This window comes from Geotrypetes seraphini, chromosome 14, assembly GCF_902459505.1.
Source record: "Geotrypetes seraphini chromosome 14, aGeoSer1.1, whole genome shotgun sequence".
Taxonomy (NCBI): domain Eukaryota; kingdom Metazoa; phylum Chordata; class Amphibia; order Gymnophiona; family Dermophiidae; genus Geotrypetes; species Geotrypetes seraphini.
In genome coordinates, this window is record NC_047097.1 from 73,424,970 (window position 1) to 73,452,900 (window position 27,931).

A 27,931-nucleotide genomic window follows, 5' to 3' on the forward strand; every position below is an offset into this window, starting at 1 on the left:
ATGCCGAAAACCTCTTTATAGCAGAGGCATGAAAACTTAAATAAGACTCTGGATTCCAACGGCAGCCAGCTCCCATTTTTTCAAACCAAAAATGAGGCGAACAGCAATATTCGGGACCACTTTCAATTTTTTAAGAATGATATGCTGACCACTAAGAATCCTGAAGGATTGTCCAGCTCGTTACTCCGTATACTCCTGTACAACTTGTGGTACAATAACCTGCTTTAACAGTAGCCCACGTTGAAGAAGTCCCCCCTTAGTACTAGGGTAACTGTACACGTAGCTGTGACCCAGGGCAAAGCATTAAGAAAGCTTTGATATAAAATAAAGAATATCCCAACCCCTTCCCCGCAGCTTTCAGCCATCCTTAGGAAATTAAATCAAAGGCAGGAGACAAAGTAAGGAACAGTTTACCCCAAATGGTGTCTTAAGAAAACTGATCCTAGACCAGCTCATCTTTATTTACATGTTTATTCACCCCTTCAAAGAAATGTAGTAGATTAACGAGACAAAGCCTACATGGATTTAGTCAAGGAAAATCTTGCCTCACCAACTATTCTTATGTCTATGCTCAGTAATTTTGTTCTTTATAATATTCTCTACTGTTTTGCCCAGCACCAATGTCAGGCTCACTGATCTATAATTTTTAAAATCTAGAGTTATATTGGCCACCCTCCAACCTTCCGGTACTATGCTTCATCTTAAAGATAAATTACATATTATTAACTGAAAATCCATGAGCTTGTCTCTACAACTCTGTAGATAACACAGATGTTCTCTTGGAACAAAGGGCTACAACATGACAGAAGAGACAGTAATCCTAGTCCTAGCCTACATCTAAGCTTCGGAAGCAGATTAGAGGTGGGTCAGTATTCTGGAACATTCTGGTGCAGTAAGGAGAAGAGCAAAATGAAGAAATACATTTTAAAAGATTAGACAACACATAATGTAGGGAGAGCTTTGTTTCATATCCGTCCAGCAGAGTGGAAAGAACACAACTGAGGAGAGAAGCAGAGATTGCTGCATGGGGGCAAGGTCATGCGTGCTCAGAACTTCATACATGTGTCTCTGCTCAGGCAGAGCTGGTCATCCTGGTGCTATCAGGTAATATCACCCACTTAACTGCCCGACTCAATCCTGCTTGTTGATGGAAAAAACATTTGTCTTTTGGAAGGAGATATATTTACATAGTAATATAGTAAATGAACGGTCCATCCAGTCTGCCTATAAGTTATACTCATTAAAAAATTAGATTAACTTGTCTCTTTGATATTTCTGGGCCAGAGGCTGTAAAGTCTGAGATTGTCCTAGGTTCCAAATGCTGAAGTTGCCGTCCAAACTCACTCCAGCCCATCCAACCCTCCCATTGTTTGCAGGACATCTACCGTAAAGTCTGGCCAGTAGCATCCTCCTGTTCCATATGAGTGGAGTTCACACTGATGGACACCCCAGCCCATCCCACACCGAATCACCATATAGGGAACATAGACTGTCCAATAGCAGCCTTAGTTCTTTATTTTACATCCTTCATTTTCTAATGATAAAGAAAGTTATCATTTAAATGAAGGAAAATGTTGAAAAGCAGCTTATTTCCACATTATAAATGACCTTGAAATGTGTTCTTACCTGTGTCTGGTGCACTTGAACCAGTTCAAAATGTCCGTACATCGTGTGTAGTAAATCTGATCAAAAGGATGAGCATATGATTCCTGTATGGTGACAGCATAGCTGGAAAGAGAAAGAAAAATCAGACCCCCTCACCCCTCACACTCCTCTCTGCAAACTACTTTGGCCAAAGGTCCATCTAGCCCAATACCTGGTTTCCAAAAGTGTCTAGGCCGGGTCACAAATACTTGGCAAAATCCCCAAAATAGCAAGAGTCCATGCTACTTAAGAACAAAAAAACGTAAAAATTGCCCTACTGGGACAGACCAAAGGTCCATCAAGACCAACATCCTGTTTCCAACAATGGCCAACCCAAGTCCCAAGTACCTAGCTAGATACCAAGTAGTAAAGCAGATTTTGTGCTGCTTATCTTAGGAATAAGCAGTGGATTTCCCCAAGCCATCTCAATAATGGCCTATGCACTTCTCTTTTAGGAAACTATCCAAGCCTTTTTAAAACCCTGCTAAGCTAACTGATTTCACCATATTCTCCAGAAATGAATTCCAGTTGTATGAAGAAATATTTTCTCCAGTTTGTTTCAAATCTACTACTTAGTAGCTTCATCGCATGCCCTCTAGTCCTAGTATTTTTGGAAAGAGTAAACAAGTGACTCACATCTGCCCTTTCCACTCCACTCAGTAGTTTACAGACCTCTATCATAACCCCCCTGAACCATCTCTTCTCCAAGCTGAAGAGCCCCAGCCGCTTTAGCATTTCCTCATAGGAAGTCATCCCATCCCTTTTATCGTTTTCGTCGCCCTTTTCTGTACCTTGTCTAATTATGCTACATCGTTTTTGAGATACGGTGACCAGAATTGCACACAGTATTTGAGGTGCAGCCGTACCATAGAACGATACAAGGGCATTATAACATTTTCATCTTTGTTTTCCATTCCTTTCCTGATAATTCCTAACATTCTACTTGCTTTCTTAGCACATCGAACTGAGGGTTTCAACGTATCCTCAACAATGACACCTAGATTCCTTTTCGGGGCAGTGGCTCCTAACATTGAATCCTGGATCATGTATTTAAAATTCAGGTTCCTCTTTCCCTCCTGCATGACTTTGCGCTTGCTCACATTAAACGTCATCTGCCATTTTGACTCCCAGTCTCACAAGGTCCTCTTGCAATTTTTCACAATCCTACCCTCACAGAGAAGCAGTAGCTTTCTCTCATCTCTCTTAATAATGGTTTATTGGCTTTTCCTCTAGTAAATTGTTCAGGCTTTTTTTTTTTTTAAACCCTGCTGCATTGACTGCTTTTATCACATCCTGCAGCAATGAGTTCCAGAGCTAAACCATGCACCGAGTGAAAAAAGATGTCCTCTCATTTGTTCTAAATGTACTACCATGTCACTTTATCAAGTATCCCCTTGGTCTTTGTACTTTTTGGAAGAACAAGACAATCGGTCCATATTTATTACCAATTCTACATATCTCTATCATATCAGCCATCTGTTCTCCAAGCTGAAGGACCCTTGCCACTATACCCTCTTCACCCTTCAAAGAAATGTGGGCCGTTTCCACTTTAGGCATTATTTCAATCTCTATGGTCTGGAGAAGAGGAGACTTAGAGGGGATATGATAGAGACTTACAAGATCAGGAAGGGCATAGAGAGAGTAGAGAGGAACAGATTCTTCAAACTTTCGAAAAATAAAAGAACGAGAAGGCATTTGGAAAAGTTGAAAGGGGACAGATTCAAAACGAATGCTAGGAAGTTCTTCTTTACCCAGGTGTGGTGGACACCTGGAATGCGCTTCCAGAGGACGTAATAGGGCAGAGTATGGTACTGGGGTTCAAGAAAGGATTGGACAATTTCCTGCTGGAAAAGGGGATAGAAGGGGATAGATAGAGGATTACTGCACAGGTCCTGGACCTGTTGGGCCGCCCCGTGAGTGGACTCCTGGGCACAATGGACCTCAGGTCTGACCCAGCGGAGGCATTGCTTATGTTCTTAAGTCTTAGACAAGGTACTGGGCCAAGTTCATACCTAACCAATTCTATCATCTGGTGAGGGATTCTTTATGCACTGTCTACTTTCCTCGTCATCTTTGGAACAAGAATGAGCCATGTCCATGTCTTGTGGGGTTGAGTTACCACCTGTGAGTAGATAGGCGACAGATTAAAGCCAATTCAGGCTTGCACTGCTTGCTCTTGTTATTGAAATTTTGTCATAAGGTGAGTGTTTAAAATATCTTGTGGCCAGTATCTCCCACTGTAACAAAGTAGATTTGGTCCACTTTTGTTCTCAGGGGCTCATTTCATCTCCTGGAGGTGGCGATGGCATGATACTGTAAACTAGAGGCCTGATGTTGAAAATAGCACTTTCATCTTTTGATCCAGACTGGAAAGATATTAAGAGCCAGTTAGTCCATCCCTGAAGTTAAATATAAGTAAAAGTATCTGATTTTTTTTATCATACTTATTTTATTGAAATTAGCAATTATCCTTGTACGTAATTTCAGTTATTACTTGACATGAAGTGGTTATAGCAAGTAAACCGCTCTGAAATGACTTCCCAGTCATTAGTAGAGGTACAGAAGCTTTCAATAAATAGTAAACAAATATTTTTCTTCATCTTTATAGGGAGAAGTGATTTTCTTTTATTACATCTTGCTAAACATTTTGTCTTACATTAGGTCCAAAGGAAAAAAAAGGTTTATACAACACGGCCTTATGCCATGCATGCTTAGGGTTACCAGATTTTACTAATGCAAAATCCGGACCATCTTTCAAGTTTGAAAATTTGTTTCGAGATGGATGTTTGGGGGGGGGGGACATTATGAGCAGGACATCCCAATTGTGACTTGAACATTCTCTAGAAAATGCTCCTCTTTATATCCAAATGTAGACTTATGTACAGAAGAAGCATCCAAGCCTGAAAGCCAGGATGCAGAACTTAGTGGTTGTAATTCAAATATACATTCTGGAGGTGTACAGTTTTCCATTTCACAACTAAGGATAACTTATTTTATAACGTTAAGGCTCAGCATTTGCAAAATCCCATAAGGAGGGAGATCTTATGCTCTGCAAATTTTCTAAAATAAAGATTCATTACTTCACAAGAAATGTTCAAGAGATACATGGTGGGTATTTTCAAGGTTCCCCCAAGTCCATACCCCCCCCCACATACACACACACACACACATACTCATATATCTAGGATAGATTATCTGCCTAGTTTTTTAAGTGTGATGCAAATCTAAATGAAGGTAACCTTTAGATTATCACAATGATGTGTCGTTAAGAAATCCCGGGAATGATGACATGTTAAGAAAGAAGTCTCCTCTCCCCCACCTTGAAGGTCACCTTTGCCTTAGACCAGACAGAGGAGGCAGACTCACATGGAAATACTGTTTTCTGGTTTCTCATTTGGTTCATTTAGAAAATTTCCCACAGGACAAACCTGGCAGTAATGAGTGACATTGCCATCCGAAGATACTCTGCTTTAGTTATGGGGGTTATTAGAGGGTATTTGGATCATTGCCTGAATAATGAATCAAATCTGATGAATCCAATAGAAGGACCTTCAATCTTCCTTCCATTTTCCTGTGCCTCCTCCCATTTCAAGGGCTGAATTTCTGCCTTTCTTGTTCTCTTTGATGTTTTTCTCAGTTCTTCTAATATTTCTGACACGTGACACTCCTATTTCAATTATTTCCATGAGCGTACTTGAATTTAATCCTTATATTCAACCTGCAGCAGCTACCAGGGTTTTTTATGCTTCTTATACACGATTACCCAGCTGGCATTGGCTATCTAGATATAGGCTGGTCAGCACTACTTATATGATGTTCAGACAGGCGCCTGGATTGGTAACCTGATAACCTTCCCCCCTCCCCTTTTATGAACACGTTATGAGTGTCGGAGCTAATACTGCCCTGGCCAGCGATAAAAAAGCCTATCACGGCTTCATAAAAGGGGAGAAAAGTTAGGCTAACCCTTCTTTCTATCCTCACTTTTATGTGGGCGCTGACTGAATATTATCTGTATAACTCCCACCTCTGCCCTGGACCACTCCGACACTACCCAGGTAACACCAGAGCAATCTAACCAGAGATCCAACAGCACTAACCAGAAAATATTACTGAAATCCAGCTATGGACCCAGTATACTTATTCAGGGAGAAACGGCTCCTATCTCGATAGGTTCTGCTGAATATGACCCTCAAAGAGCAAATTGAGAATACTTCTTGGGGTAAAAGAACAGTTCTTCCTGTTTGTGCTCTGTTGTACACTTCCCCCAGCCAGATCAATTCTGAGTGATTTTTGCCCCCTTGCAAGCAAAGGACTACAAGGGTAGCCTCCTCTGATACAATAAGCCAGCAGGAACGTCTCCCTTTCATGTTGGCCCATGCCAAACATCCATCAAGAACAGCCTCCAGTCTCTGACAATGTTCAGCCAGGGTCACTAAGAAGTGCTTGGTACATCCCAAAGAACAGATCCGTTCTGCACAGCTCCTTCCTAGCTAAGAGCAGGACCATGCTCAGGTATTGTTGATGGTTTTCTTCCCTATGATTCTGTCCAAACCCTTTTTAAGCTCAGCTACTTTACATCGTTCACCACATCCTCTGGCAACACAATTCAGCTGGATTATTCATTGAGTTAAAAGATTCTTTTAGTTTCATGAGTCTCTCCTAGTCTTGGTACAGTTTTAAAGCATTCCTGATGCATCTTTTCCATGTCACTATATGCCTGTGTCACATTCCCTCTCAATCTCCTCTCCTCTGAGCTGACAAGCCACTTATCTGTTCAGATTTTCTTCAGAAAAGTCATTCTGTTCCCTTTCTTTGCTCTTCTCTGTTCTTTTTCCAATTCTGCTACAACCTTTTTGAGATGGAGTAACTAGAACTGCACGAAATACTCAAGATGAGCTTGCTACATCGATCAATACAGAGACATTCTAATAGTCTCTGTTTTGTTATCCGTTTCTTTCATTCTGTTTGTTTTTTTTACTACCATAAGTAACATCACTTTATCTTGCTCCTAAGGATCTTTCCAGTATAGTCCTGAGTGGTATAGAACAGGTATAAGTGAATCGATGTTTTACTTCATGAGGAAATATGTTTTCACTCAACGAATAGTTAAGTTCTGGAACTCTTTGCCAGAGGATGTTGTAACAGCAATTACCGTAACTGGGATTAAAAAAAAGTTTGGACAGGTTCCTGGAGAAAAAGTCCATAGTCTGCTAGTGTCACAGATATGGGGGAAGTCACTGCTTGCCCTGGGATTGGTATCATGGAATGTTGCTACTCTTTGGGATTCTACATAGAATCTTGTTATTGTTTGAGATTCTGCCTGGAAATCTTGCTAATCTTTGAGATTCTGGAATGTTGCTACCATTTGGGTTTCTGCCAGGTACTGTGACCTGAATTGGCCACTGTGGAAACAGGATCCTGGGCTAGATGGACCATTGGCTCTTCTTATGTTCCTATAGAATACATAGGGGAAGCCACTATTTGCCCTGGAATCAGTAGCTGAGATTCTACTTGGAACCTTCTCCGATTGTTTGAGATTCTGCCTGGAAACAGGATCCTGGGCTTGATGGACCATTGGTCTGACCCAGTAAAGCTATTCTTATGTTCTTAGATGGACCATTGGCTCTTCTTATGTTCCTATAGAATACATAGGGGAAGCCACTATTTGCCCTGGAATCAGTAGCTGCAATGTTGCTTCTCTGAGATTCTACTTGGAATCTTCTCCTATTGTTTGAGATTCTGCCTGGAAATCTTGCTAATCTTTGAGATTCTGGAATGTTGCTACCATTTGGGTTTCTGCCAGTACTTGTGACCTGGATTGGCCACTGTGGAAACAGGATCCTGGGCTTGATGGACCATTGGTCTGACCCAGTAAGGCTATTCTTATGTTCTTAGATGGACCATTGGCTCTTCTTATGTTCCTATAGATTACCTGGGGGAAGCCACTATTTGCCCTGGAATCAGTAGCTGCAATGTTGCTTCTCTGAGATTCTACTTGGAATCTTCTCCTATTGTTTGAGATTCTACTTGGAACCTTGCTACTCTTTGGGGATTCCACACGGAATGTTGCTACAATTTGGGTTTCTGTCAGGTACTTGTGATCTGATTAGCCACTATGGAAACAGGATACCACTGGTCTGACCCAGGATGGCTCTTCTTCTGTTCTTAAAGTGAAGCCCTGAAACTCCAGTGTTCAATGTAACTGACGCTATACCAGTATAGGCTCCTAAGCAGAGGCCGCAGCAGAAAGAGAAACGGGGACATTGAAAAAAGAAGCCCTATGGTTGTTACAAGGAGACGTGAGCCAGTTCTGTGAGGAGCAGGAGATGCTTTTTCAAAAGTGCTTTGGTTATTGGAACAGAACCAGAGAACCCTTCGAGAAATAAGGTTCAATATGTCACAACCAATGCTTCTATCCAGAAAACCAATCATTATTTATCACATAGTACAGATGAGGACAAGCAAAAAGCTTGATTATTTTTGGTGCCAACCTAAACTCAGTTCTTGTTATGTGATTTATTAACACCTAATAACAAAGTCATGTTGGTCGGTACAACCAATCAATTCTGGTATTTAATTTTTGTTTCTTCTTGATTGGGTTTGTGTGCTACTCAGTTTCCTTGCACAAAATCAATAGCTGCCGCTTGTGATTGGAATGCATTCTACGGAAACAAAGAATGGAAATTTCACAAGAAAACGCTTCCATAGTCCTGTCAGAATGTGACACCTGGAGTTTTTAGTAAGGAGAGTCTCTTCCCTCAAAGAAGTGCATCATGAGGAAAGGGGGTCATGCAAGCAATAAGCTCGTATGAGTCGAGAAATACAGATGAGTTCATATCCTCTTCTTCCACAGACTCTGCGAGGCCTTGGGGAGTTCCGTTATCTCTTGTATCTCCAGTTACCTAATCTATACCGAGGTGAAATTTCAGCTGCGCAGAAAACAAATATTTTGAAACATCTAACCTAGGTATTCTCTTAGGCTTCCACGGCTGCCATCATGATTGTTGCAGTTAGCCAGGTCTTGTGTATCTGAATTTAAGTGGAACCGACATTTCAACCATCATGCTGTGGCTTTTTTTAGGGGATTTATTCTAGGTAGTTTCAATTTATATTATACTCAAGGTGCTAAGCTCACTGCATTTTCTCTTTTTGAAATCTGGCATACAAAATTCCTTTAGTTTTACAACATAACCAGCGTGAAATATGGTTGTCAACGTTTTTAACTAAGGTCATATGTTGTATCGTTATTTACCTGGAACAGAGGTTTCAACAAATGAATATGCATGAGGTAAATTTGCATGCAGTGCCTCTAGTCATGCTTATTCATTGTGGTATTCTGAAACCTGAGTGGCTTGGTGTGGCCTGAGGACTAAGGTTGAGAACCCCTGGCGTAGAATGTTAGATAAGTGGAAACAAAGCCAGCACATCCTATGGACCAGGTGAGGCCATGGACCAGGGTGCCACAATCCTGGTCTGGCCTACTGTCAGACTTCTAGAGGGGTAAATGCCAGACTGGGATGGATTTTGGCACCCTTTATTTTTAGTGCCCAGAACCAAGGCCTCACCTAATCCAGCAGGAGAAGACAACTTGAGAAAGCGGGAGATTCTGGATCACAGACAGGGGAGGGACAGAGATACCAGAATGCAGGGGCGTTGGGGGGAGGGGGGGCAATGTAAAAGTTGGCACAGGACTCCACAGTCCCTTGAGCCGGTCCTGAGTGGAAAACAAATTGTTATAAATAAATAAAAAACAAAAACACAATTACAATGGAACTTCAGGTACCAGCTATCAGTTACATATAGTTAGAAAGCCAAAATTTAGTCTGACAGTTATTGATGAGAAGAATTCCTGCCGCGGGAAGCAGTGCCTCAAAATGATGTTTTCAATCATGAGGGCTAGGCAGGTTCCGTAGGACCCTCAGGGGGCTCCGTCTGCCCTCACAAATGAAAATGCCATCTTGAAGCTGCAAAAGACTCCTGAGCAGTTGAAAAGTAATACCGTACTGCTATAGAGACACACTTGAAGCACCAACCGATTCTTTCTTCTACGGACAAGCCATGACGACTCGTATTGCTCAGTGTTAGTGTAAAGACTGAGGATTTTATCATCAGTCCATTGGCTAATTTCTTTATTGTCTGACTGCTAGGATTCCTAAGGGTCGATATTCAGAATGATTTCACTGTTCAGGCTCTCCGTTGATAATCGGCAACACTTAACCACTAAACTAAAAACTTGCTCTTCTGCAGGCAGTGTGGGGGAGGGGTCCGCACTCAGGCACTTAACTGCCTAAGCTGACTGTCTAAAAGTCACTTACGCAGTTAAGTACTCAATATAATATACTGCATAAGAGACAGCCAGTCGCATGAACCCAGATAAAAATCACATGTCTGGATATGGCCCAGCAATAAATATCTGCTAAAGAAAAATTCCCATGACCAGCAGTCGATTATCTAATGCTACTGCTAATCATTTCTACGCCCCCTTGGTTAAACTTATCGTTAGCAAACGCCTGGTATTTTATGGGGGTGCAAAAGAAGCATCCCGTTACCTTTCCCAGTGACTGCAAACGTTGGGGTCATCTGGATTTAAAGAAAGGGTCGTTTTCAGCAGCAGAGGGAGAATGGCTGCATTTACAACCCACCATGTTACCAGGCAGGACACCATCGTTGGACCTGCAAATAAGGGGAAAAAAAGGTGTGTGTTCATTACAGTGTTTTAGGAATCTCTGCTCAGGATATCAGACATGCCACATAAATCGGGGAAATTTGTTTTAAAACTATACAACAGTCTCTTTAAAAAAACATGGACGTGGCAGCCAATGTTATCTGTACTAGACCAATCGGCTATTTTATGGGCTTCTTGCTCATACCTGGGATTCTTGTTTCCAGAAGAGCTCTAACTCAAGGACTAATCGGTCCACGGCATAAAAGGCAGTTTCCCCAATGCAAGATCTTTCCATAATGTCACAAGACCACTTGTCAGGTCAAAGGTCTTCCTGCAGTTAATCTATTTCTTTGGATTTTTATCCCGTCCTCCCAGAAGAGCTCAGAACGGGTTAAAAGATTATATACATAATACAGTAGAACAGGGTCTGGTAATGTACATTTTAAGTCAAGACATGATAGGACAAACCACAGGGGAGCAGGATGCTTAATAAGATATGAGAGGACAAGAGCTGAGTTTGGAACTAATAGAGCTCAACAGTGCCTGACAGTAAGAAGCGTGGTGAGGCAGCACAGAACAGAGCGTGGCAGTGCATTAGGATGCATGATGGTACATGGTATGGCTAGGTGTGGTATAGCATGGAGTGTCTGGCAAAGTGTGGAAGTGAATAACAGTACAAGGCGTGGCATGATAACACGTGTTAGGCATGATTTCTAATTCTGGCTCATGCCTCTACATGTCAGTTTTTCTTTGGTCACAAACACACTCAAGTAAGTCTATGTTCCCCAACCTGTTATTTCTTGTCCTGTTTGTATGGTTTTACAAAAACGAAATGACATGGTATGGACTGAATGGCAGGGCATGGCAGTGTCCGTGATGACTGATCTCGTTGCCTAGACACTGGTATTTAGACTGGAGCTAGTTTTGTTTCTAGATAAATCACCAGCACTGAGGAAACTCTAGACCCGGAAACATAAAAATAAGTTTTGACCGTATGATGCGGCTGTGCTCACTGGGCCTCCAGTGTGGGGAAGATGTTGAAATTGTGTCTGGCTAGTTTGTCTTCCTGTGTTACATCCGTTGTTGTTTGTTTTTTAGTAATCGTAGGGAGCTTAAGATAATGTGGATGTAATTTGTAAACTGCATAACCAATATGCGGTATAGACATTTTTTAATCAATAAATAAAAGCCCACTAGGCTGACTTCCACAGGGTCAAAACTGAAAAGAAACTACAGGAAGAGCTTTGGTGTGAAATCATCTGGCTCTGGTCTGGCATTAAAAAAAAAAATCTCAGTGATATATTCAGCCAGTGAAATCACTTGTTTGGGGTTATCTGGTGATACCTAGCAGCATTTAACCAGTTAATGCCACTGAATATTACCACAGCCGGTTATTTTGGGGCTAAGTTAGGCAGCCATACTGGACAACATAAAAGTCAGTCGTAATTTTATGCAGCATTGCTTAGTTGGATAAGTGCTGGATAAGAGATAGCCGGTGTCCGAGCATGGCCTGGCATTGAATATTCAGGAACACTGGTGATGGCTACAAACACGCTCACTGCTGCTGACTGACCACTGTGGGCTGAATATTTTCCCCTTCATTTATAAAACCTTTTATGCCAACAATTGTTCCAGAGTACAAAATTTGACAAGCATTAAAACACTAGACATAAACACTTCCTCAGCTGCAAGAAATACGCTCTGCCTCACCCACCCCCTTCCCCTGAACTGCAAGAAAGACCCTCCACCTCGTCCCACCCCTAACCCGCTCACCTTCCTCTGTGAGCCAAAGTTCAACAAAGAAAATGTTGTCTTTAGCTGCGTCCTAAAAGAGAACGAAGAGCTGCCAGCCATCTGTAGTTCCCGCAGGAACACATACAAAGCTCAGCTTTCGTTGCCGAGAACGCTCTAGCTTACCATGGTTTAACGGGACGAATACTGAGCAGGGTTTCCTGGGATGATCAGAAATGTCTGTTTGCCACATATTTCACAAGCTTTTCTCTCCTGCAACCCAGTGCTTAAGACCCTGAACTGGGCCAGAGATGGCTGCAGAGTCTCCTCCTTTCCTGTGTTTGTCAGGAATCTTGCAGTCATATTCTTGAACTACCTGCAGCTTAATTTAGAGTCAGCCTATACTGGGCTAGAGTGCTATGAGCTTTCATTCACAACTACTGGCAGGGGGGCAATTTATAACTCCTCTGCCCTAGCAACTACACAGCTTCTCGAACCTGGCAGACATGTACCCTGAGTCTGTGATGGCTGGCTTTCCTCACAATAGGTGAGGGGGATGCTTTTGTTTTTACCTGAATACGTGCCAATCAGGTATTCACTGGTTTGCACACAATAACCGTGGTTTCTTAGTCACATGCTGACCAGTGATGCTGGCAGTCATTTTGATTGCATCACCATCGTTCCGGCTGGCCACTGCTCCAGATGTGAAACACTCCCAGGTCCAATATTTGCTGTCACCTCCGGAAATGATAAGAGGTTTTAATGCCTTAGTCAGGTCAGTCCTCTTCTACACTCACAAAAAGAAGAAAGCAACAAACTTTGCACCAAATCAACAGAAATACAGAATGGAGCAGAGAAAACCAGACCACCAAGCTGAAAAAAATACTTTAATGACAACCATATAGGGTGGATCTAAAAAACGATCCTGACATGGACCGTGTTTCTGCTAACAAGCCTGCATCAGGGGTCCTATAAAACAATATAAATTACAAAATAGTTAATAAATATTAAAATATAAAGCACTGGACCTTAAAAAGCACATTAAAAAAGACTAAAAGGTGTATATAAATATGTATATGTGGAGGGGCATTTTTGACAGGTCGTCTAAGTCTGTTGGACGTTTTGGGCAAGACATCCACAAACCCAGCAGAAATAATGTCCATTTTCAAAACTGCCAGAGGTCTATCTTTTATTTTTGACAATGACCTATGTATAAGTTTTGTTCCTTAGGATGTCTATCTTTTTTGGCCATTTTCAAAAATAAAAACGTCCACATGAAAAACACACAAAAGCAAGTTTTGTAGACATTTCCAACTACCTTGTCTGATGGTGACAGAGGAAGCCCCATGAGCTGAGTCGGGGATTCCCCCTGCCAGGATCAGCTGAGCCGTAGAGCCCTACACCCCTCCCCCCTGACATCCCCTAACATCCCCCTGACCCTCCCCCATTGCTGGATCCTCCCATATCCCCCAACATTGCTGGACCCCCTCCCGACATTGCTGGACCCCCCCCTCCACAGACCCTTCCCGACATCCCCCCAAATCCCCTAACATTGGTGGACCCTTCTATGTGTACCCCACTCAAACTCTGCCCAAACTTCACCCACATGAACCCCACCTGTAAAGTATGCATGCACTTAGAGAATACACCCTAGCCAGAAAATGGTCATTCAAGCAAATGCACAGACATATCTAAAGCACTGGCATCTGTACTTTAGTTAGATTGTGAGCCTTTGGGACAGTAAGGGAATTTTTCAAGTACCTTTCTTATTTCTAATCTTAATGTATATTTTCTGTAAACCGCTTAGAACCTAACGGATGTAGCGGTATATAAGAAATAAATTACATTACATTACATTACATCTGCATCCATACCAACTAAAACCTGACAGCTCCTTATGGAAATAACCAGGAAATGACTTTAGCACACGCAAAAGGACAGAAACAAAGAGGGAAAAAGTAGAAAGATTTTCCATGTAGACTCCTAAGTAAATGGAACCAGTTCCTCTATGTCCTCCTCACTTATTGCCCCTGAGCATTGATCTTGCGCTTATACTTTATCACCCCCATGGCCACCCTATAAACAACAGAAACCAGCTCCCTGCTATCCTGTCTCGGTTGGTCCTGGCACCTGCTGAGATACTGAGACTAAGAAGGAAGAAGACAGTAAAGTATGGCTTCAGGTCTCCAAGGCTTGATGTTAGTTGCCCTACTTGACCAAGGAGTCACTTGCGTGTGATGCTTCTTTCAGCTATGCTGGCTTTGTAGATTCGGGTGTGGGGCGCTGTCCTTTTGGAGTAGGCTGTTGGTCAAAGTCTATGAAGTGGCCAGGGCTGGTACAGGAGGTGGGGGCAATCTGCCACCTTTTGAATTAGCCTGTGAGTCTGGGAGCACGCAAGGCAGAAAACAAAACAACCCTTGCAATTGTGGCATCATAGCTTGTCTGCTTCTTGCAAGTACTTAACAATTTTCTCCACTTGTACACTGGAAAACAAAAGTGGGGCTGCCTTCAAAGGGTGCCCTAATGAAATGAACATTGGATTCAAAATCCACTTCCCATTCTTTCAGCTACAGATCCTTGAACAGCACTCCTGAGACCATTGATTTTACCATCAAATGGAAACAGTTCTACCCTGCATCTGCTCGAGGTGCACTTAATAATTCTCACAATTTGTTTTAATTCTATCCAGCTCAAGTGTAAAGCACCATACAATTTAATGAAGCAGCCAGTCCACTTCACAGGAAAATATATAGACTGTATATACTAACATAGACTGATTCTTAAATGCTATAGTCATTAATTTATCTGTTGATCAGATGGTGGGAGGCTAATCAGTCCAGTTCTCCACTACTCTCAGCTTGACTTCACTGGCTGCAATACCACAAAGGTTAATGTAAAGCTTCCACTTCTTAGGACATAGAATTACACAAAGGGACAGATTCTGCAACCGGCATCAGTATAGGCCAGCGCCTCCACAACAGGCACCAGTCGCATGCCGATCAAGCACCAGCGCTGGTTGTAGAATCGCAGCCAAGTGAAACAGGTGCCAGAAGTGCAGATCAGGGTTTTGAAGGCCCACCTATGTTTGACGGCGGTGCCTACCAATGCCTACGGTCATTTCCGGCATTAACCATGCTTTCGTCAAGGTAGGCACCTCCACAGATGAGATTTTGGTGCCAAAAGGCACCTATCTTTTTATTAATGCAATTAAACCAATTAAGTTAGGTGGCAGTAGGCCAAAAAGCATTTTCAACAAACACTTCTAACCCAGAAGCTTGTATGTGTTTGGTAGTTTCTCTCTCCCCTGACCCTGAGGGAAACAATGAAGTCTGACTTTCCTGCAAAGTTTATCTGAAAGACAGAAGAGCTTACAAGGCCACATAAGAATAGTCTTCCTGGGTCAGACCAATGGTCCATGAAGCCCAGTAGCTCGTTCTCAAGGTGGCTAATCCAGGTCCGTAGTACCTGGCAAAAACCCAAAGAGTAGCAACATTCCATGCTACCGATCCAGGGCAAGCAGTGGCATGATACAAAATAGCCGTCCGTACACAAAATCAACACCAAAGGTAAAAACACACCGTGCTACATTTAGAAATTAATTTTGACTACGATGTTAGCCACCTGAAACAATATTATAAACTTGCAATTGAAGAAGTGAGTTCTACAATCTGTGAAGTACAAAAAGCAGGTCTCTGAATAAATTTCCAAGAATTCTATCCACCAAAAGACATTTTTTTCAGCAACTCTCCAATATTTTACAAATAAATGCCTTTTATTGCAAATTTCACACATTCCATGGCTACCTATAAGGCTCTCAAAAGCTCTATTCAGTCACTACCAGCAGTGGAGGCAAGCAAATTAATTTTTTAAAATAATTTTTAAATTGGTTTTTAATGGTGCTTTTATCAGCACTGATTAACTCAATTTAAAAAATTACCCCCCCCCCCCCTTAACTAAGCCGTGGTAAAGGATTCTACCGTGGCCTGGCGTGCTAAATGTTCCAATGCTGCTCTGACATTCATAGACTTCCTCTGAGCATCCGAGCATTTAGCGCCCTGGGCCATGGTAGAAACAGCTTAAGAAAAGAGGGCGTAGATGGGCTGGGTGGGCCGATCCAGACGCCTAACTTCCAGCACCATTTCTAGAAGCTAGGCCTTTGGCGTTGACTAGCCAGATCTTTTTAAGCACTTAAACTGCCCTGGGCCAGCACATCAAAATAGGACTGACTTTTCTGAATATCAGCCCTTAAGCAGCCAAATGCTAAGCCCACCCCTGGAACACCCCCAACTCAGTTAGGAACCTCAAAGAAGAGGAAATCACAGAGCCTAGAAAAAAATTTTTTTCCATGCCAGTTCAGTAAAGTGTTGAGGGTGTTTAGCTGTCTTACCTCAGAGAGTGGAAAACTTATTTCAGGTTTTCCACAGCTACATCTTTCAGAGGCAGGATAGAAGTGTTTGAGTCCTTCCAATGCTCTTCAGGGCACAGCAGGAAGTCAATAGTGAGAAAAACCTGTATGAAGAAAGAATGGGTGAGATGGAGTTAGAGACAAGAGGAGGAGGAAGGATAGAAGACAAAAATACATTGGCTTGTATCAAAGCAGAGAAATTGACCTACACTGGCTACAAGAAATGGTTACTGGTACATATAAATGTCTGATTTTGCAGAAGTCAATGCAACTGATAGATTTCATTCATACCTAGGGTTACCATATGGCTCCAAAAAAAAAAAAAAAAGAGGACGGATTGAGACATCCAGGTTTTACTTCCACTGAAAGCAATGGAAGTAAAACCTGGATATCTCAATTCGTCCTCCTTTTTCTGGAGCCATATGGTAACTCTATTCATACCACATAGAAACATGATGACAGATAAAGGCCAATCAATGGTATATCAGACAAATAATATGGCTGCAACCCCCACCCTGGCATCCCATTTGTCTTGTCTTGTTTAGATTGTAAGCTCTTTGGAGAGGGACTGTCTTCTTTGTGACTCTGTACAGCGCTGTGTACGTCTGATAGCGCTATAGAAATAATTCATAGTAGTAGTGTGAAGAGTTTCAGTCTTTGGGAAGCAGAGCTGAGGTTGTGATGTCATAATGCCTCATTCCACCAATAAGAGCCAGCCTCATCAGTGATGTCACAATGGCTTGATTGTTCTGAACTCCCCTCTGCCCTCCATCCCAGCCAGCTGATTAACTGTATCCATGACATCCCGTTTGTCTGTCTTGTCTGTTTAGATTGTAAGCTCTTTGGAGCAGGGACTGTCTTCTTTGTGACTCTGTGCAGCGCTGCGTATGTCTGGTAGCGCTATAGAAATAATTCCTAGTAGCAGCAGTAATTGTGGTCTGCTTCCCTCTTCACTTCCTAATACCACGCAGAACCCAACCTGGATGGACCCCACTGCATCTGGACTGTTTGGGAATAATATCAGAATAAGTCCCAGCGTGAGAACCACATCTGCCTGTACTGGAAGAGAGCCAAGCAAAGCTGAAGAACCTTATTAGAGAAGGGTGTCAACAGGGGCTACCTGTTCCTTCACCATCTAAAGCACATCTGCTCAATCTGTGGCTCTTTTAACAGACAGTATGCACTAAATAGGATGCACCACATTTAATACACTGGCCCCTTTAAGAGGCATTTTAACACCAAACCTACGCTGCTTGAATTTTTCAAGTCAGAAGAATTATATTGTGATCTGAAAGTAATAATTTAGTTGTGAGAAAAGGACACCTTTCCACAGACTGACTAATTTTATGGGTCATTAAATCCTCATTCTTCTTTAAATTTCTTCTTTTTACTTTCTAATATTCAATAACCTCTTACAGACAGGCCACAAAACCAGTTTCAGCTGCAGTGAACGCTCAATATGGAGGTGGAGAGGGGGGAGAGAGAGGGCACCTACAAAAACATCATTCATCTTCCTCTTCTGTGCCTGCAGCAGTTGGAAAAATCAACAAAAATGTAAATAATTAGTTTTGCGCTATGGGTTATGAATACCCAATCTGAAATCTTTGCATCCCATGTCACGGCCCCTGAAGCAAAGCCTGCAACGTGAAATCAACAAAAATGTATCTCATTGGCTCTCTACCTTTCCACATTCTACAAAGCTTAATTATATCAGCCTAAAACCAAATCAATAATACTTCCAATCCAATATATTTGTGGTTTAATTAATTTTCCAGAAAATTGCTCACCAAGGTGTAGAAACCACCCATCTTACAAAAAGTCATTGGCCAAAGTAGAATGCCATATGTCCGAGGACATGGCCAAGAGGATAAGAAGCATCCAGCCACTAAGGTTCCTTCCCACAATACATTTAGAAGACTTCTATCCCTACACTGACTTATCTTTAACTGATGCATTGAAAAAAGAAAGCGGAGGGATGCCTGATGAGCTCATGGCCTTCCTCTTCCTTCTGTTTTTGCCACACATTAGTCCACCAATGGGATGTGATAGCAAAGAAAAACTGCATCCAACTGGTATTTGTGGCAAGAAGAAAACAACGCATCATCAAAGGCCACTTTGCCAGCTTGTAGAAAATATTAATCATGTTCCTCCAAGTCTTCAAAATATCTGCTTGTTTTTTAGCTTCATTCAAGATAATGAAGGGAATAGACTTAGTAGATAAAGACAGGTTGTTCACCCTCTCCAAGGTGGAGAGAACGAGAGGGCACTCTCTAAAGTTTAAAGGGGATAGATTCCGTACAAATGTAAGGAAGTTCTTCACCCAGAGAGTGGTGGAGAACTAGAACACTCTTCCGGAGTCTGTCATAGGAGAAAATACCCTCCAGGGATTCAAGACAATGCTAGAAAAGTTCCTGCAGAACCGGAACGTACGCAGGTAAGGCTAGTCTTACTTAGGGCGCTGGTCTTTGACCTAAGGGCCACTGCGGGAGTGGACTGCTGGGCACGATGGACCACTGGTCTGACCCAGCAGCGGCAATTCTTATGTTCTTTAATAGTGCAACCATTTATCACAGCACTTAAACACAATTAAACAATTTACGTTAGACGCTCATAGGCGTGATCTAGGTGTCTGCCGGTGCCAGGATCAGCTGAACTGACAGGGAGATTCCTCTTCTCCCTCCCTCCCAGGCACCTCCAAACTCCAAGCCCTACAGCTCTTCCCTCAACATCCCTGGATATCCTCCTCCCCTTCCCCCACCCGATATCCATGGACACTCCCGTACCTTCAGATGACAAATCGGCAGAGGGAAGGCCACTCCTTCCTGCCTATAGGGCCACATGCTCAGAATGATGGGCCTTCCCCCTCACAGGTGTAAAGAGCCTTAGCCAATAGGAAGAAGGAGGAGACTGGATGGGCCATTTGGCCTTTATCTGCCATCATGTTTCTATGTTTCTATAACCATAAAGCTCTATGACCTCACAATGTAAGTGTAAAGAGCCTTAGCCTATAGGAAGAGGAGATGCAAATGTTAAGAGTCTTAGCCAATAGGGACAGAAGGAGATAGTGGATTCTGCGGAAGGGCAGACTGGATGGGCCATTTGGCCTTTATCTGCCATCATGTTTCTACATTTCTATATGTAAACAGCAGCTTTTTAAAATAGTCTTTACACATCTACCATGTACACGTGAGGATCCTTCTAAAACAAGGACGACCTTTTGGAATTAAATTAGCAACAAAGAAAAGCTATTATTCCAGTTTGCTTAGAAACAGCTTCTTGAGCACCAGAACTGTCTGAAAGTATCCCTGATGGATGTGAGTTCTTGAACATCTTGTGCTAATTTGTTTACCTCTCCTGACATGTAGTTAAAGAAAGCCTGTACAGTCTGAGTAATGTGCAGTATTTCATAAATAAAACTGAGAAGCATTAATACATTAATGTCTCGGTGAAAGACTAAGGCATTTTTGAGATCTCTATTGCAGCTCCCTTGATTCTCAGAAAAAGCCACAAGACAATTTCAGCAGCCGAGTTCAGGTATAGTTCTCAAATGTTAACATAAGAACATAAGCAGTGCCTCCGCTGGGTCAGACCAGAGGTCCATCGTGCCCAGTAGTCTGCACAAGCGGCGGCCCAACAGGTCCAGGACCTGCACTGTAATCCTCTATCTATTGAAAGTTGGCCTCCTTGAAATTTAACTAAATGTACACAAGGCTGGTTCATAATACATGTGCCAACTACTTTGGAGGAGGACATTTCAGGGGAGAACGTTTTAGCAGGATCAGAAAATAATGTATATAAATTGAATTGTCTTGTAATTTCCTGAAATATTCTACTTGCAGAAAATCACAAATACTTTTCAGCCACTGAAATTATCGCATCTGAAAGTGGCACAAAGGGGCGAGGAGACATTTTTCTCACCAAATCCTTCCAATTCGCTAATTTCAAAACCTAGGGTTACCATATGGCTCCAGAAAAAAAGAGGACGGTTGAGACATCCAGGTTTTACTTCCACTGAAATCAACCTATTGAAACCTATTTGCTAGACAGATTTCTGTGCTGTTTATTTCAATCTCAAGGGGACGTGCTAGAGGCTTGGAATGGGCGTGACTATGGCGAGCTTATGATTTGGGTGTTTTTAAGAATACGTCCAGGGCACAGTTTAGATGTCTGGGGCTTGACCTGTTTTAATAACACATAAGTGCTAGATGACCACTGGAGGGATGTAAGCATGAGCACCTCCCATCCTCTCCCAAGTGGTCACTGACCCCCCCTCCTACCTCCCAAAGATATGATTGAAACAATACATAGCTGTATGATAGCTTCAGATATGATGGCCATGTTCCTGGAGTACAGGCAGTCCCCTAAGTTACAGATGCCTGACTTAAGTACGACTCGTACTTAAAGACATGGTTCTGGTTTCATTTGATTTCACTGAGCAGTATTTCCAGTGGCGTGGACTCCTACACTTCTCCTGCAGCAGATTCAGGAAATATGCATGGCCATATTATGAACAATGTGTGGTTGTGCATGCTGTACCTTGGAGGGAAGACTGGTAGGGACAGTTGGCCCTTTTGTCAGCTGGGAGCAGAGGTTAAGCAGCAAAAATCTTAAAATCTACAGCTGTTCATAAGGTTTGGAAGGCTCACAAATGCTATCGTCAGTGTAGTGGTTTGAGTGGACCTAAGTCTCCATCTCATTATACAGATAGTCCCCAGGTTAAGAACGAGTTATGTTTTTCCAGCTGTTCATAACCTGGGGACTACCTGTATATAGAGATGGAGAACCACTACACTGATGATAGCATTTGTGAGCCTTCCAAACCCCATCCTAATCCCACTGTACCAACATGCAGGCATAAGGGCTACTGGTGTGGGGTACAGTTGGGTACAGTGGGTTTTGGGTGTGTTATGGAGGGCTCAACAGACAATATGAGGGGACTATGGTGAGAAGTTCACCCCAGTGCCTCTTAGGGTGTCCCACTGCTCTGCTGGGATGGCTGTGTGGCTTGGTCTGTGAGTTTTTGTTTTGGATGTGTCTTTTTCAAAAATGGTTCAAAAAAATAGATGCAATGAGTACAAACACATCCATTAAAAAAAAAACAAAAAACATTTTGCAGTTTTGAAAATGAACACATTTGGTCCTGGATTTTTGTGTGTGTTTCGAAAAACGTCTGAACCTAGATGTCATGTCGAAAATGAACCTCTGTATCTCATAACTTTTCAGCAAAAGCTCAAGGCAAGTGACTTTCAGGCGATGTAGGTATTTCTCTATCCCCAGATGACACATTTGGATATTCATTTTTATTGTAAAGAATGCCTTTAGAAATTTTGTGTGCATCATAAAATCTATTTTATAATCTTGTTCACTTTGCTTTTTGCTTAGCACAGTGCAGTGAATGCCAGAATTCACTTCTAATGGCAAGAAACGGATTTTGAAAAGTTGCTCTGCTATGAAGAATGTACTTCAAAAAGGAATTACTGACTTCAGTAAGGGAAGAGGATGCTGCAACGGTGAACTGCTCTGAAGGTCATCTCAAGGGTAGTATAGTTAGCCTAAATAAACTTGAAACCTCTCAGCTACCCTAGTTAATGTCTACCTCTCGCCATTGGGGAGTTGGTGGACAAAATGGGTGTCTCTTACAGGATTTACGTTGATGATATTCAGTTTTTCTTTAAGATTCTTAAATGGAGGGATGAGTTGCTTCAAGAGATAAATGGTTATATGAATAAGATTCAGGAGTAGATGCAGAGTAAAGGGTTTGCATTGAACTTCGGAAAAACGGCAATTATGATTGCTGGAGAAAAAGATGAACACCTCTGGCTTAGAGAGATCCATTTGTGTGACCATGTGATAAAGATCAGTGAAGTGATTAGGGTACTTGGTGTGTTTCTTGATTCAAATCACAGATTTTAAGAGTGGTACAACTTGCATATTTTGCCATGCGAAAAGTGTCCCAGCTAAAGAATGCAGTCAACTAATTGGAATTTCAAACAAGTGCTACAAATGATGGTATTATCCCAGTTAGATTACTATAATGGTATGTATTTAGGCCTACCTTCTGTCCGTATCAAGGCATGACAAATGGTCCAGAACTCAGCGACTCGGATGTTAATGGGAGCGTCTCGTTACAAACATATATCTCCGATCTTAAAAAATTTCCATTGGTTATCGATTCCCTTTCTAATTCATTTTAAAATACTGAAAATTGTCCAGCAGGGCATTTATGGCATTGACAAACCATCCACAGCACTGAGCTCCGAGGACCACTTGTTACTCAATAACGGGCAAACCAAGAAATCCTGTGTCTCCATTGCTGGACCTGCTCTTTGGAATGCTCTGACGGGCACTTTGAGATTTTGTGGGAATCTGCTACATTTTAGAAAACTGTTGAAAACTTATCTTTTTGCACAAGCATTTTTCTGCTAGCTGTACCTAATTTATATGGAATATCTAATCATTTATTAGAATGAGGATGACATAATGTTTACATTTAGACCTCTGTCTCCTTTTGCTCTTATCTGTGACGTGAATTTTAAGATTTTTTCGTGTATGTTAATTGTGAGCCGCTTTGGCTAAAAGCAGAATACAAATGTTTTAAATAAATAAAGAAATAAATAAAACCAGAGCTAGGATTAGCCACACACACACAAAAAAAAATCTACAGAGGGCTTATACTTTCTGTCTGAATTCTATGGCCAAAATGCACAAATCTGTGAACCCTTTTAAGTGCAAACAGAGTGCATTTTTGTATTTCAAAAGCCACCTTTGAAAACAAGGTGATTTATGTAGTTCCAGTCAGCAGCTGGAAGTCATCAGAAATTGTTCATGCTCACAGCAGGCAGCAAACTCAATGAGACCCCATGAAAGTCAAGTATAATTACTACTTTCCAACCATAAAATCAATAATTCAGTTTTTAAAAAATTATGTTTGTTCTCAAAATCTTACCACAAATGTCATTGTCTTTGATTAGCTAAACCTAGCTGATTACTAATGATGTGCAATGTTAATTAATTTTTAAAAACACGTATATGATGAAGAGCTCCCAAGGAAATAATCTAATTATTCTTTCAACAAAATATCTTAGGTGGGATATGTGGGACATACTATGAGAGCAAAGGTGCTCATTTACCACAGGACTCCAAACCGTGTCCCACAGTATGTGTTTTTAAGCTGTGTCAAGGACGTAATTAATGAGGTGTAGGGACAAGTTTCTCCAAGTCTTTTCCCCATGTTTAGAACTGCCTCAAGGTTATCAAGGCCAAAAGTGTACCCCTCCCTTTTAAGTCCTAAAAATGGAAACACATGCACTCTGTTGTTTCGTCAGTTTTATGCAGCTCCTCCTCGTGAATTCTGATCTCTTCCTGGCTGTTAAGAACTTAAGAATAGCCTACCTGGGTCAGACCAACGGTCCATGAAGCCCAGTAGCCTGTTCTCACGGTGGTCAATCCAGGTCCCTAGTACCTGGCTAAAACACAAGGAGTAGCAACATTCCATGCCTTAATAAGAAGTTCCCTACACTCTGCGATCTCCAACTCTTTTGCATTCAGAAGGTACCTATTAAATTTAATTTTGAATTTCTATTCAATATTTACAGCATCAAGCTAACCAAAATGGATCAAAACATCATAGCTACGCAGCAGCCACTGACAAAATCACAGGTAAGAGTTTCAGCCTCAATGATCTCCGTATTCATACTGCAATAATTCAGTGTCTTCAACCCAAGTATCGTTTACATATTTCCTCAGATGCCACAAAGCCAAATGGCTGCTCTACAGACACCGATTAAAAATCACTTTGCATCCATGGGAGCCTCTAGTTATTAGGACACAAAGTGATATGCTCTTTCGTACTTCATGCACTGCCAGTGAGAATGGTTTCAATTCTTAAAGCTCTGCCTAATTTCCACTCAGACATGTTTAGCAGCGGAGCTCTCTTGTCTGCAGTTTGCACAACCATCCCTTATTCTGCATTAAAACATCTTTATACAAAATCAGGAGCTAAGAGGGTTGGGTTGAGTTGTGTTTTTTCATTTCAAAGCTCTGGGCTCAATATTCAGCTGGGGGTGATCAGCGTTTTGCTGACTGCCGCTGGGGTTAAACCTGGAAATTCCATGTCGGGCCATGTTGAGGTTTGCAGAGCTGGTTAAGTGCAACATTCAGCATTCAACTGGCTAAGGGCTGCCACATAAAGACAAGGCTGACTTTCATGCAGCCCAATTTATGGCCAGTTAAGTGCAGAATAATTTCTATAATTGCTTTTTTTATTTGTGATGCACCTTAAAACTTTGGCCTAAGGCAGTGTATCAAACCAATAAATCCAATCCAAGTGCTGACTCCACCCCAAATTAGCTGGTTTTCAGTTTGGTGCTAATTGTTATTTTCAGCAGCACTAAAGTCCGGATTCTCTAAATGGTGCCAAACTCAATTTAAAAAAACATAATTGCAACAACGTTTTTGACCGAGTTTCAAGGTGCTTAAAAAAATAATCGGCATTGGAATCATGCCTTCGTAGGGGCTTTAGGCTGCCTAACGCCACTGATGACATGATGTTAGGCAGCCCAAATCACCTATGGCAGCATGATTCACATCATAGGTAGGTGCCAGAAATGTAGTCCAGGAAAACCCTGGTCTACATTTTCAGCTCCTACCTTTTCCAGAGGCGTGATTCTCTCCCTGGCGCCATCGCATGATTGACACGTGATTGGTGGTCTCTTTTAAGGTGGATGACGACAACAGTACCAGTTAAAGAATCCGGGCCTAACTGGTTAAGTGCCGTTGAAAAATAGTGGTTAACCCCAAACAGGTCATTTCTGGCCAATTAAATCACTTTGAACATCGACCCATTTATTGATAATCGTAATAACCAAATAACTTTGAAACACACATCAGTCACAGAAAGCGCAACCAACAACCTCCCCCATCCTCCACCACCCTGCATCTTTGCATCCTCAGCAGAACAATGAACTCAACACCAACAGCAAAACTCAGCCTCAGCTAGCAGGGTCCATCTCAACTGTTCAACTAATATTCAACTGGTGGCTAGGTTGGTTTTGAAACTTCCATAACTTCAAACCACCCTTCTTCAAGCCACTGTAAATGTCTGTAGAGCTTTACAGCTAGCTTAGACATCAACCATATGTTGTCCAAGATATGCTCAAATATTGCAAACTGGGTGTATCTTATTGCTTCTGCTCATTAGCTATGGCTGACCAGACTGCTACAAGCACACTACGGGACACTGAGAAGTGCTGGGTATTAAGGTTTCCGTTAGGCCAACACAACAGTCCTGTACGTATCCTTTCCAAAAGATCCCTCAAAAGAGTCCCAATTTCGAGACCAAGATGGCAGATAAACAGAACATCTCAGGCTGTGCTCCATTCTCTTCAGCATCATACCTATTTGCCTTTCAAAAAGGAAGGGGAAGACCCAGGGGATTCCTTCTAACCCCAGTGGAGCTGCAATGACAGGTCAGACTATGCTGGAGAAGTTCAGTGCTCAGCTTCTGAGAGAGTCTGGCAGCAGTATGGTAGGGACCGCAGGGGCTGTAGAATCCATGAACTGCAGAACAGGCCCGCCGAGACCAGGAAGGACCTTGGGTGATACACACCAACCGGAAAGGGAAGAGCAATTTTTGTCCAATTCCCTCACCAGAAGAGGAGGAACCACATGAGCCACTTCTTCACCACTGACTGTCGGATCATCATATATGCAACTCAGAGTCAATTTTGCTTCGAGTGTTGGAGTCAGTGGTGCGTGCACCAGTAAATCAAGGCTTTTTAGCTAAACCGGCCTTTGTGATTTAAGAGTCTGATTGGGATGCAATTCAAGGAGTACATACTTATTTCATTCTATCATCAATGTTTAATGTAGACATGCAATCTTTACAAGTTCAAGAGGAACAATTGCACAAGGCTATTGACCAACAGACCACTAGAGTGTCTTCAGTTGAAGAATCTTTGAAAGATATCCTTTGATTGTATTTCTACTTTATGAATAATATGTTTCTAGGCTCAAGAATTCTAGTTTTTCCTGATTTTTCAGAGAAACACAGAAGAGGTGCAGGGGGGGGGGGGGGATTCCTTAAACATAATACAAATATCTGTGATGAATATATCCCAAAGCTAAAATATTCACAAGGCCCCTACGTAGGAAAACACAACTACAAGCAACCACAAACTTAAATAAATGTAGACAAAAATCAAATTTAAACCTCAAGAAGCCATGTGCAGTTCAATACCAGGGAAAGGGAAATAGCACTCTACACTTTGGAAAATAAAAAGAAAGCAGTGTAAATTTACAGTAAAACAGCATTTTCCGTTCATGAAATTAAAAATAACATTATTTATTTCAACCATTGTTGTCTGGCTATTTTATTCATGCTAATACAAAACCTGATGAACTATTATCATCAGCACCTTATACTCCACTCTCCATTTTACTGGTCCACATTAAATTTCATCTACCACTTGGCCGCCCAGTCTTCCAGCTTCCTAAGATCTGTCTGCAATTTTTCACAATCCACAAGTGTTTTAACAATTTTGAACAGTTTAGAGTCATCTGCAAATTTAATCACCTCACTCATCGTTCCAATTTCCAGATCATTTATTAATAGGTTAAATAGCACCGGTCCCAGTATAGACCCCTGCGGCACTCCACTGTTTACTCTCCTCCATTGAGAAAAATGACCATTTAACCCTACCTTCTGTTTTCTATCCAATAACCAGTTCCTAATCCACAACTGAATATTGCCTCCTATCTAATGACTCTAATTTTCTCAGCAAGAAAAACGTCATGCCATTTTTGGGATGTTTTTCTCTTTTGAAAATGAGACCCCCTGGTCATTTTAGTTTCCATTGTCTGACTGGTTTTATTTATTTGCTGCTATATGAATATGTATGTAAAACTGTAGCTCACTTAGAATTATAGATGATGCATGCCAGAAACGTTTGAAATACATTTTACGACAGTTATATCACTATTCTGAGTTGTCTATATCAATCTACACCTGTAGTAAACAACCTCGGATGATTTATTTCGTATGCAGTGCATTACAAGTTGGTCCTGAAGGAAGGGTAAAAAAACACACCACATTTGGTTCAATCTCCCATTGCCTGAATCCCTGACTCTCACCCCTCAGTGAGGGAAATGTAAAAAGTTTTTTTTTCTCATAGACACAAAAATAGGGAAAACTCTTCAGTGCATCTGGGCCCAGTATGAGCAGCCAACTAATTATGTTATTATAACCCCTAACAAAGGTGGCTGCCTCCTTCCTCTCTCTCCGTGCTGTCAAATGCCTGACAGGGAATGATAAATAAATGTATAGCACGCAGCCAGCAAAATAATGAAGACTTCATAGAGTCGTCTCCCCAACAGAACTGACAAGCTTTAGCCAGCAGCTCCCAGAGGGGGAAGTGAACTCTGCAGAACACAGGGCCATCCTTCCCACCATTCCTAAAGAAGGGGTAAAGTTTACATCCTTTTTCTTT

The 27,931-nt window shown here is 41.9% G+C and overlaps 1 protein-coding gene across 7 annotated transcripts in view; it reads right to left on the reverse strand.

Annotated features, from left to right (window-relative positions):
• MEGF11 (multiple EGF like domains 11) overlaps positions 1-27,931 on the reverse strand; it is a 322,743-nt gene that overhangs the window by 223,111 nt on the left and 71,701 nt on the right. For 5 of the 7 annotated variants that reach the window (XM_033920814.1, XM_033920817.1, XM_033920812.1 and 2 more), the window contains 4 exons: positions 16,428-16,549; positions 12,613-12,778; positions 10,194-10,317; positions 1,627-1,728 (listed from right to left, as the gene is read on the reverse strand). In XM_033920814.1, coding sequence (XP_033776705.1) covers positions 1,627-1,728; positions 10,194-10,309 — 218 coding nt within the window. In that variant the 5' untranslated portion in view covers positions 10,310-10,317; positions 12,613-12,778; positions 16,428-16,549. Of the gene's footprint in view, positions 1-1,626; positions 1,729-10,193; positions 10,318-12,612; positions 12,779-14,252; positions 14,363-16,427; positions 16,550-27,931 lie in introns of those variants that run through there. The other 2 variants (XM_033920813.1, XM_033920816.1) reach the window with 2 other exon arrangements.